The sequence below is a fragment of the Penicillium odoratum genome (assembly GCF_028828045.1).
Source record: "Penicillium odoratum strain IBT 22623 chromosome Unknown utg000008l_segment0_segment0, whole genome shotgun sequence".
In the NCBI taxonomy this organism is placed as follows: domain Eukaryota; kingdom Fungi; phylum Ascomycota; class Eurotiomycetes; order Eurotiales; family Aspergillaceae; genus Penicillium; species Penicillium odoratum.
Genome location: NW_026643150.1, coordinates 2,482,806 through 2,494,407, shown reverse-complemented (window position 1 = coordinate 2,494,407; position 11,602 = coordinate 2,482,806). Strand labels below are relative to the sequence as shown.

The 11,602-nt window shown below is 48.5% G+C and overlaps 4 protein-coding genes across 4 annotated transcripts; 2 read left to right on the top strand and 2 right to left on the bottom strand.

Moving 5' to 3' along the window:
• Positions 1-338: 338 nt before the first annotated feature.
• On the top strand, positions 339-3,208 carry N7520_011154 (cullin family protein; the record flags this gene model as incomplete). The annotated part of the gene is made up of 5 exons (XM_057145087.1): positions 339-1,055; positions 1,113-2,190; positions 2,251-2,676; positions 2,737-3,097; positions 3,148-3,208. 5 exons carry the CDS (start codon positions 339-341, stop codon positions 3,206-3,208), a joined length of 2,643 nt encoding a protein of 880 aa, XP_056990841.1.
• A 545-nt stretch (positions 3,209-3,753) lies between these two features.
• Positions 3,754-4,763, bottom strand: N7520_011153 (DUF2786 domain-containing protein; the record flags this gene model as incomplete). Its single annotated transcript, XM_057145086.1, has 2 exons — positions 3,754-4,075; positions 4,123-4,763. 2 exons carry the CDS (start codon positions 4,761-4,763, stop codon positions 3,754-3,756), a joined length of 963 nt encoding a protein of 320 aa, XP_056990840.1.
• A 2,621-nt stretch (positions 4,764-7,384) lies between these two features.
• On the top strand, positions 7,385-9,343 carry N7520_011152 (uncharacterized protein; the record flags this gene model as incomplete). Its single annotated transcript, XM_057145085.1, has 4 exons — positions 7,385-7,391; positions 7,461-7,971; positions 8,033-8,664; positions 8,718-9,343. 4 exons carry the CDS (start codon positions 7,385-7,387, stop codon positions 9,341-9,343), a joined length of 1,776 nt encoding a protein of 591 aa, XP_056990839.1.
• Positions 9,344-10,447: 1,104 nt separating this feature from the next.
• On the bottom strand, positions 10,448-11,166 carry N7520_011151 (mRNA splicing protein SMD2; the record flags this gene model as incomplete). Its single annotated transcript, XM_057145084.1, has 4 exons — positions 10,448-10,490; positions 10,577-10,825; positions 11,041-11,073; positions 11,138-11,166. 4 exons carry the CDS (start codon positions 11,164-11,166, stop codon positions 10,448-10,450), a joined length of 354 nt encoding a protein of 117 aa, XP_056990838.1.
• Positions 11,167-11,602: the final 436 nt, after the last annotated feature.

The following is an 11,602-nucleotide window of genomic DNA, read 5'->3' as shown; positions in this document are numbered from 1 at the left end:
CATTTGAACTTCTGAAATGAAAAACACTCAGCTCCAACCCGTAAATCTTGACACAGATCTTACATTCATGTGCGGAAACCCGACATTTGAAGCGAGAGTTACCGGCTTTTCAAGTATATTAAAGGTAGACGCGTGCTCAAGCATCTAGGCAACTCTGGACCGTTAAGCTCCGTATCTTATCGCCGTGCGGAGCCAAGTTCGCAGGGAGCAGAGGTTAATTCCCCTCAAACCAACACCCGAACCCGCGCCTCTCCGCCCAGGCCCGGCAATGGTCGATCTATCATCACGAACCCTCCCTTGCTAAGCACTTCTTCCCAGAGTTGGACCGAACCGGGTAGATGCAGTCGAGCGGCCAACCCGAGCAGAGGAGCGGTAAGCGCAAATCGATCGGCAAGAGGAAGCTTTCTGATCAAGGAGAGCCATCGCAGCCACAACCGCAGAGGACCATCTCCGAGGTTTTATCGAAGAACAAACGTTCGCACGATTCTCTGCCATCGAAATCCTCCCCAAACTCCAAGCGTTCCCGCTTCTCCGTCTCCCCCTCGCGCTCGTCCCCAGTTCACGCAGTCTCGCCCAATAAGATGTATAACTTCTCCGGATCCCCGCCTAAGAATGGTGCGGCTTTCATCCGGGCGGGGACTACGTCTCACACTACATCAGAGAAATCCTCAGCAGTGAATGGAATGAACACTCGTCAGAGCAACTTCAGCCCTGGTGTCGGCCCCAAGAAGCTCGTCGTCAAGAACCTTCGTGCTGGACCGCGGGTAAATCATGAGCCATACTTCAACAAGATCTGGGCACAACTTGATGAGGCTTTAATGGACATCTTTGAAGATAGGAAGCCTAACATCTCGTTAGAGGAGCTTTATAAGGGTGCCGAGAACATCTGCCGACATGATCGCGCGACCCTGCTAGCGAAGAAAGTTCAGGAACGGTGCAAGGCGTTTGTCGCGGGAAAACTACGTGATAACCTGGTGATAAGGGCAGGAGGTGGGACTGATGTCGATACATTGCGGGCAGTGATCGAGGCATGGTCCTCATGGTATTCAAGACTGGTATGTTGCTGAAACATTGTTGTGGTAAATTGTTCATCAGCTGACTTTAGGATATAGATTACGATCCGTGGGGTCTTTTATTATCTTGACCAGTCATTTCTCTTGCATTCAAAGGACTTCCCAGTGATTCATGAAATGGGACTCATCCAATTTCGCTCATATGTCTTTGCCGACAAAAGCCTCAAGCCTAAGATTCTGCAAGGTGCCTATGACCTCATTTCCGTCGAGAGAGGAGCAGAAACTAGAATCAGGCCGGACCAGAGTCTACTCAGGTCTGCCATAGAACTTTTCCACAATCTCGATGTCTACAACAGTGATTTCGAGCCGCTCTTTGTATCCAACACAAAGAAGTTTGTCACTGCATGGGCTTCGGAAGAGTCAGAAAAGACCCTTGCTTCATATATCAAGAACAGCCACGACTTGATCGAAAGTGAAGTAGAACGATGTGGATTTTTCTCTCTTAATCGAAGCACGAAGCAGAAACTTTCCGACCTTCTAGATCAATATCTGGTTGCTGAATATGCGGACGTTCTCCTTAGAGAGAAAGAGGTAGTTGATTTGATGGTATCGGGCAACAAGTCTGCTCTGAAACAGCTCTACGGCCTCCTCACTCGGCGAGGTCTGGGCATAAAACTCAAACCAGCATTTGGAAAGTTCATCGTGGAGGAAGGCTCTAATATTGTGTTTGATGGCGATCAAGAAGCAGTGATGGTCATTCGATTACTTCGCTTCAAACAGCAATTGGACGAAATCTGGACTGATTCGTTCAACGGGGATGTAGACCTGGGTAATACACTACGGGACTCATTCGGCCATTTCATGAATTTGGGCAAAAAGTCAGAATCTTCCGGTGGCACCGATAACCCCAAGACCGGTGAAATGATTGCGAAATACGTTGATCGGCTCTTAAAGGGTGGTTTGAAAGCGTTGCCACCCAGCCAAGCAGATGCGCCGCTGGACGACTCATTCTCTGAAATGCGACGACAACTTGACCAAGTGCTGGATCTTTTCCGATTCGTGCAAGGAAAAGCAGTCTTCGAAGCATTTTACAAGAATGACCTTGCCCGGCGTCTGTTGATGAACCGAAGTGCAAGCGATGAGGCTGAGAAGGAAATGTTAGTTCTTCTGAAGAAAGGTATGACGCTACACATCACAATTGCACATGATTTCTTGGTTTCCTAATTTAATTTGATAGAATGCGGGTCAGGCTTCACCCACAACCTCGAATCGATGTTCAAAGATATGGATGTGGCACGCGATGAGATGACCGCTTATAACTCCATGCAGAAACAGCTTGATCGGAGCAAGCGCCTGCCTATGGATTTGAATGTTAGCGTGCTCTCCGCGGCATCGTGGCCATCGTACCCCGACGTTCCTGTTCAGGTTCCACCAAGCATCCTGAGTGCACTTCGCAGCTTTGAGACGTTCTATCATAACAAGCACACTGGCCGGAAGCTCACCTGGAAGCACCAATTAGCGCATTGTCAGCTACGAGCTCGATTCCCCAAGGGGGACAAGGAGTTGGTGGTCAGTTCCTTCCAGGCCTTTGTGCTACTCCTATTCAATGACGCCGAGGGTGGTAGTCTGCGCTATCAAGAAATTCAGGAGAGCACAGGACTATGTAAGCTATTCACTTCGTATAGACCACTGCGAGACACAATGGAACTAACATGATACACAGCGGACCCGGAGTTGAAGCGAACCTTACAGTCTTTAGCGTGCGCCAAGTACCGTGTGCTGACAAAGAAGCCCAAGGGCAAGGAAGTCGAGTCAACAGACGAATTCAGCTACAATGCAGCATTCACTGACGCCAAGATGCGGATCAAGATCAACCAGGTCCAACTGAAAGAAACCAAGGAGGAGAACAAGACTACCCACGAGCGAGTGGCAGCAGACCGGCACTTTGAAACCCAGGCGGCGATTGTGCGTATCATGAAGGGCCGGAAGACGATCAAGCACTCCGAGTTGATTGCAGAGGTCATCGAGGCTACCCTCAGCCGGGGTCAGCTCCAGCCACCAGACATTAAGATCAACATTGACAAGTATGTTTCTGCATCTATCTTCAATAAACTTTTTCGCTAACCCCCTGCAGATTGATTGAGAGAGACTATATGGAACGAGTCGAGCCCAACTCATACAATTATGTGGCATAAGTGCGACTACTATCATTAGTAGGCGAGCAGGAAGTGTCCTGCACATTCACCGGAACGAGCACACGTGAGATTACTGCTTCCAAGGGGTTGGATTTCTGATTCTTGTGTACTGGCCATCTGACATCCAGATGTTTGCTTTGTCTGCATTTTCGCAATGTATTGTTTTTTGTCTTGGCATAAACATTCAATGCTGAAATAATAGTCTTATCATTTTACCCAGTCTCGGAAACTGTAAATTCGAGCCGTATGGTTTGATAGAAGCTACCAAGACTTGACGAAGTGTACAAAATGATCAAGCTTCATGCAAAGCAGACCAAGAGAGGGCTTAACCCAACGCCTCCCTACGAACATCAATTTTCTCACTGTCCTGCTGACCCCGACGATAGGCGTCTCTATCTCCAATAGTCAATGACCGCTTTCTCCCACTCGTCAACTTGATATTCTGCTCTTTCAGATAATCATCCGCAACCTGTGCCGCAGTGTTTCGAAATTGAACAAGCTGCACTCCAGAGTCCCACGGAGATTGGTCTAGACTCAATGAGACCTCAGGGCTCCGGTTTGATATTGACATCTGGCTCAGTCTTGAACACGGGTGTTTCGTCCTGGATTGAGAGCTCGACTGGTTCCTGCTTGACAAATTTCCTAATGTAATCATCCACATCACCATCATCGCAGAGATCTACGACCTCCGCATCATTCGAATTGAAGTCTGCCTTGATATCAAACGGACCGCTCTCTTCGTCACTATCGGAATGGGCACCGGTGTCGGCCATGTTAGGCTTTATATCCCCTGAGTCAATCTCGTTTTCGTCATCGAATGATAGGAAATCATTGGGATCGGGAGAGGGAGCAGGTAAAATGCGCAACCTATCAATCTCTCTTTGACGCGTATCTGCTTCCTGGCGCTCTCTAACCTTAGCCATCTCCAGCGCTTTGCGCTCCGCGTGATGAAGCTCTCATTTTTCTCTCGATGGGCCATAGCCTTCAATCCATCCGCCACGCCAAGACGGTAACTGAAAGTGGGTGTGCCACCTTTGTAGTCACACGCCCACTCCAGGATTTTATTATGTGCCACCGCAAAGGCCCTTGTCGCTACATCGGTGTTATCGGCAATCCCAAAGAATGTCCAATGAATGTGCGTGCCGTAGTTTGAGGAAAAGCTTTTGCAGTCGTATAGAGTGGTCATGGCTGAAGCCACCTTCCCCGTGAAAGCTTCCATGGCGATCCTAGTGGATGAGCCTCCGATCTTTGAGATAAGCACGATGCTTCGTCCGCCCAAATGGCTTTTGTTGTTGTTTGTATCATTGGCAATGAGGTCTGCTTGGCTTACGTTGTGTTGATTCATAAGCTTCTGAGAGACAAAGAGAGCAGCTTTGGCTTCTGCTTCTGCGGTGTTTGGGTGTTCGGCACGATCCAGACATTTTTGGATCCTTTCTAGGATCTTTTTGTCCACAGTGCTGGCGGATTTCTTCTTAGCAGTGCGAACCACTGTTGCGTTTTGGAGAGGCTTCCGATTGGGTTTTCTTCGCTTGGCTGGGGGGCTTGCTGATGGCATCTTTGATATTGGGAACTCCGTGAAGGGTGAAAAGAAAGTGGATACTTGACTTAGAACGGCGGGGTTAAAAAATATTTGCAGGAGAGGCTTTCAATATTTTCTTGTGGTTGAAGTCTCTGTTATGTTGGCGTGTTTGGACGCGCGTATTCTTTCATATCGATTGGAGTAGGTTTCTGGCCCCTATCTGCTATATGCAGTAAGCATCACTGCGTGATTATCATAGGACCGGATGTATGTGATAAACAAAGGTCCTGTGCATACGGCTCAAATAAGATTAACTATGACTAAATGAAATAGAAATGCTGATATAATACCCTCTATCTCGATCGTGTATATGAAAAACTGCTCTAGTGAATTGAGGCTTATTGGCTCGTACCTAATCAGATTCTTGTGTAGACATACTAGACACGCTATCAAGGTAGCTACAGGTTTAAAGACAAGGGCAGATCTACACTCAAGCGCCAGCAACTCTCACAGATCAAAAGCAAGTTACCTTTGCGGCCAAAACCTTCAACGTTCCCATAGCCCCATCTCCTTTGTTCATGAAATAACCAGCTTTCCCTGGAAATTCTACCCACTATTTCAAAATCTTATTGGCTATCGAATCCTGAATTTAGGTAGGATGGTGCAATGCCAAGGGTAAAGCTACCAGATTCTTTGTTTATCCATTTGCCGGAATATGTAACCCTCTAGTGAACAAAGAATTTCTTCATTGAAGACATGAAAAAAAAAACTTGGATCGAATCTTCTACCATCCTAAGTTTCTAGATTATATAGAGGTGCAAAGTCCAATTTATTTTCTGTGTCACAGTCCACAATTTTCATGTTGTTCATGGATTCCCTGTATCTTCTCAGCTACAGCCACCAGAGAGCTCAAGGAAGATTGGAACACACTCAAAGCCAACATTGAAAGTAATGCACTCCATCAATCACATGTAGCTTTCAGATGATTGCCTTCTTGGTGTCCCCTGAGGGTTGTACAGTTGTCGCTGCTATCCCCTCAGCTCCAGGTGTTACTTCGGCTCGAGGTACATGCCCTTGAAGTGATGTTCTCGAATTTGGTGTGGAGGTCCAGCTGTCGCAGTCGTTCTCCAAGCTCCAGGGCTTGCTTCAGCTCAAGGTATATCACCTGGTGCCCAGGTCCGCAAGCTACATATATGCTCCTATGAGCCCCAGTGGCAGTTAGCACAGCTGTCTTTTACCCCCTGGGAAAGGCCCAGATATCATGTGTCATCTTAGAGGGTTTCAAAGGCTCTGTGCTAATTGCTACTGTGGCTCATAGGAGCACTTATGTAGCTTCCGGACCTCGGTACCAGGCGATATACCTTAAGCTGAAGCAAGAGCTGTAGCTGAGGAGACAACCAGCATAACTCGACCTGCACAGAGAAGGCCCACGCAGCATACACCTCAAGCCGAAGCGAGCCCTGGATCTGGGAGGACGACAGTAGTTATTTGTTCAAGTTTGATATAGAGAAGATAAAAATATTAATGGAATATGTATTGGGATATCAGAAATTATTTACATAATATTCAAGTAGCCTTCATTTTCTGGTGCCACCTTAGAAATCCAGGTGAAATGACAGCTTGAAGCATGTATTTATATACTGGGTATGCTTTTGCCTATCAACTCTGTGTTTCCAAATGTCGTCTCTTTAAATTGTTCAAATGAAAATTTTGATCTTATGTATGATCGCCGTCTTGTACCTACAGCCCATGCGCCAGTTGACGCAAATCAGCCCCAACCCTAGATCACCGCAACTATGATGTTGTGATGGAAAATCTTCGACGAATAAGACTTTTTTCAAATATCCATGGACCCAATTGGACGTGGAGTTTATATCTCAATCCAGTTGGTATTGGAAGTACAGCATGGGCGGACTACCCGGGGACCGGATGAGTCGAGGGGTGGATAATCGAGGATTTGTGAACGTAATGACACTCGGACGAGAGTGCGCCACAGACCAAGATCTACTGATCATTCTACTGTATAGGAAAGCCCCACTGGTACGGAGTAGCTTGAGAGCTACTCGGTCGATAGCTGTGCCTGGCGGGTTACCGTGTTGAACCCCGGGATTTCCCCACAGGGTAAGCCGAAGTGCCCGGTTTCATACCAGAACGAGGAGCATTAGGAGGCAAATGTTCATGTGAGCTGCAAGAAAAGAGGGTCTGGTGGATATTCAGCAATAACTCAATCGTATAAAGAGGGAGGAGTCCGCTCTTGAACACAAGCTGTCGTAGTTGTTCTCTTAGTCTATACTTCGAAACTGCACCAAAAGCTCCCCGTTGTACGTTCAACACTATCCCACCCAACATATACCAACATCATACGGAAGCCCCGAAAGATCCTTATTCAATTGATTCGAGCTATACAACCGATTGCAGGTTCAAAATCCTTGCTAGGATATGCTAACATTGACCAGCGTTGTTGACCCCCACTTTTTCCCCGCCTTCGAGTCGCCTCTAGAACACAGGTTTCACGAAAGAACTCGGACTTTCAGGGAATTCGACAATCTGGCACATTCTGCTCGTTGAAAGAAAGAGATCTATACATATCTTTCGTTCCGTCCGACGGTAGAGCATTCCTGGTTCCGCCAAAGCTCCCGAAAACGTTTTAACTCATCATGCAAAGTAAGTTCAACTGCTCCACTCTGACGTTAAGAATTCCCCCCACTGAGTCCAGACCAACAATTACTATAGCCAAACACTTCTTTTCTGATCCGACCCATTTGGTCTTGACCGCATTGAACTCCATCACCGTCACCAATCCATCCCTTGCCTTGGACGTCGAGAATAAGATTGTTTTCCGCCGCCCAGATGCGCCCCGCAAGCCAAAAAAGGTCTCCATCGTGACTGGTGGTGGCTCCGGCCATGAGCCCGCTTTTGCTGGCTTCGTCGGCCACGGTCTATGTGACGCTGCAGTGGCCGGTACCGTTTTTGCTTCACCTTCTGCCGAGCAGATCCGCAGAGCTGCCATGGATCGTGTTCCCACGGATAGTGGGGTTTTAATCATCCCTAACAACTATACCGGCGATGTGCTTAACTTTGGTATGGCAACGGAGAAGTCCCGCGCTGCGGGTATCCGCACCGAATTCTTTGCTATGGGCGATGATGTCGGTGTTGGCCGGAAAAAGAGCGGCAAGGTGGGTCGCCGTGGTATTGGTGGTGCGGCATTGATTTTGAAGCTTGTTGGTGCTCTAGCGGAAGCTGGGTAAGTTTTGTATCTTTGTATATTTTCAACTTGACCATTCTTGACATTGACATTATCGCAGTGGTTCCCTCGATGAGGTCTACGGTCTGGCTCAGCATGTTAACGACAACTTGGTCTCCATTGGTACTTCCTTGCAGCATGTGCACATTCCCGGTCGTCGTATCCCCGAGGGCCTGGATACCATTGCACCTGGTGATGCTGAGGTCGGTATGGGTATTCACAATGAGCCCGGATCTCACCGCGCCAAGGCAGACCTGGTCGAGCTGGTCAAAACTATGCTGCGCTCACTACTTGACCCTAATGACGCTGACCGTGCCTACGTCACCTACACCCCCAGGGATCAATTTGTCCTTCTGATCAACAACCTGGGTGGTGTGAGCATCCTTGAATTGGCCGGTATCACCGATGAAGTTCACCGCCAGCTGAACCAAAGCTACAATGTGAACCCCGTCCGCGTGATCCAGGGTACCTTCCTCAGCAGCTTGGACGGATTGGGCTTCAGTATCTCGCTCCTGAAGCTGGCCGACACTGGCCTTGGTGCCGGTAAGTCGCTCCTTGAGCTACTTGACGCTCCCGCAGAGGCTATTGGCTGGTCTGCCCCGATCTCCCGCTCAACCTGGGAAAACCGCATCGACACCCCAGTGCAGCTTAAGAACACCAACCTAGCCGAAGACAACCCAAGCAACCTGAAACGTGAGTCCCATACCAACTCCCCATCCCAAGCTTCCGATCTCACAAATTCCCAGTCGACCCAGCTGTCGTGAAGAAGGTCCTCGGTGCAGGTCTAAAGCGCGTCATCGCCGCGGAGCCCGAAGTGACCAACTACGATACCATCGTCGGCGACGGCGACTGTGGCGTCGGCCTCCAGCGCGGCGCCGAAGCCATCCAACAGCTCCTGTCAAGCTCACCCGGCATTAGTGACGATATCGTCAACACAATTAACCGTATCGTGACAGTCGTCGAGAACGTCATGGATGGTACATCGGGTGCTATCTACGCCATCTTCCTGAACGCTCTAGCCCACGGTCTACGCGACCAAGACAAGGGCTCTACAGTGCAAGCGAACACCGAAGTGTGGGCGAAGGCGCTCAAGCACTCCGTCACCGCATTGGGCCGGTACACGCCCGCTAAGCCCGGTGACCGTACCCTTATGGATGCGCTTGTGCCGTTCTGCGATACGCTTTTCGAGAAGCATGATGTCAATGCTGCAGTTGCGGCTGCTCAGCAGGGCACCGAGTCTACGAAGAGTATGAAGGCTAGTCTAGGTCGGTCTGTTTACGTTGGTGGTGAATCGGAGTGGATTGGCAAGGTACCTGACCCTGGTGCTTTCGGTCTAAGCGAATTCCTTGCTGGAATTGCTGAAGCGATTTAAGCTTGTGGTTACTTTTTGTGTGGTATAAATAGCGAGATCAGATCTCGGAACAACGGGTCTTTCTAGTGGTCTGTTTAATGTAATTTCATGATGACGACGATAAAATCATGTAGGTGGATGCCAAGGCCATTTATGAAGCGCCCCTAATTATGATACTATGCATGTTCTATCCACCCCGGAAAATGTAAGCGCTAGAGGATCTCACAGGGCCTGGATGTTGTGTCCCTGAACCGTCGAGTCTGCCATATCTAGAGAGCAGTCTGGAGTGTAATCAGACGCCAGTGTCGCTATCTCGGCACATCCATCAAATAGCCCATTGGAAGGGTCAGCTTCATCTGGACTTCTGCATTGATCGATTCAACTTTGAAGTGTCTGGAATCGCCTCCGGAGCTACAGTCGAAAGTGCGGTGTGTATACCGATCTGAGAATCTTAGTCACTTTGCTAATTGTAGGTTCAATGGATCCAAGCTCTATGAGACTAGATGTTTCACTAACCCACCTAGGCACTCTATGGTGGTATTCTTCGATCCTTGCGTCTCAAGTGTCCACTGTCCATGTACACCACCAAAAGGATGGAGAGTCAAGTCCCCACAAAAAGCATACAACAGTGATAACGACAGGAACAAGAGGACAATGACTACGATGAACAATTCCATGGTTCCATTTTTTTGGTCGGATTTATAGAAAAAATGCATTCGAACGAATCTCGCTAGGGACTACGCCCAACGCTTCCCTCAAAGAGCGGACACAAAATCCCATCAAAAGAACGCCAGCAAGATTTTTTTGGAGCCAGAATTCACCGTTGCATACTAATTTTATCTCGCAGGCAAGGTCAAATAGTCCCAGCTCTAACCTGACTGCGATCAGAAGCAAGGGACAGGAAACGAGTATTTGTAGAATGGGTGAGGGAAGCAGGAAAAAGGGTATCGATATCGATTACATGATGAACCGTAAATCACAGGATTGATCTGGCGGCGCAAGCAGAGAGTAAATCGTCCCGCAGATTTAGGATTCCGAGATACCAGGGTAGATCAGATGCAGGGGGAGATGAACCACCCTGGGCGGGGTGAAGATGCGCAAGATAAAGGTGACATGATAGGACGCTCAGCTGAGCAAAACGAGGATGACAGAGTCACCACGGAGGAACCTAATAGAGTCAATTGTTAGAACCGACCCCGAGATCAAACGAATAGAAAAGACGAAGGGGTGCGATCTTCAAGTCCGAGCACGTACATCTTGCTAATGAAGCGATCCTTGTTCACACCCTTGCCCTTGCTACCATTGGGCTTTTCGGTCCACATCTCCTTCACGTTCTCCAAAACCATGTTGCAGTGTCGGTCAAAAGCCTTGACACGGGCCAGCAGCTTCCGGTTGTTGCGGCAGGAGATCAGGACCTGTGTGTGCGTGCGGGTGGCGGTCTGCAGCAGCGACAGTGGACCGGCGGTGAGCTCGTGCTCCTCAACAAGAGCGACCTCATATTCCCTGTTAAGAGCGGTGCAAGATTAGTCTTTCGAATTCATGTATGTCTTTAAGATGGCGCATGCTCGGAGTGTGTAGAGAGGACGGCCTGGCCATCGCGTAGCCCCGCTTTTCGAGTCCCTTCCAGTAAGGTAGGCAGCAGGTTTGGAAAGAGGGAAAGGAAATGAAAATCATCGGTGAAGCTGGGGATACTTGAGGGATGGTGTGAGGGAACGTACGTGAGGTCGTTCTTAGGCTTGTTGAGCAAATCCCTGTGGAAAGATTGGGTCAGCTGGTTTATACTAGATTCGAAAGGGTCATTTAGGTGTCACCCACTGAATCTTGGGGTCGGGAGCTGTCGACATGATGTGCAAAGTGTGAGGTATTCAAGGCCGTGGAGGTCCTACGCATACGTTCAGATACTGGAAGGTGAGCAGGTTCAAAAGTCACGTGACATGGAGCTGGCCTACACATGACAAGCTTTATGCTACTACCACCAAGCCAAAATTCGTACAATGGATCTAATTTTCGACACAGCATGGAGTATCTACCTTTATTTATATGAGACACATGGACCGAACGTATTTCACTATCGAAATAGTAAAATAAGCAAATTTACTTAGAAAGGAGCATCTCGACTACTTTACTGCCCCTTTTGTACCGCCTACTTAATAGAGCTTACCGCCAAGTACTACGTCTGGCCTCTCGCTGCGTTTTACTAATTACTATTTAGATAATTCGGTGCGTGTCCATCTGCTACTACTACACAAGGCCATTTGAATAAGTAGCTGATCATACCGG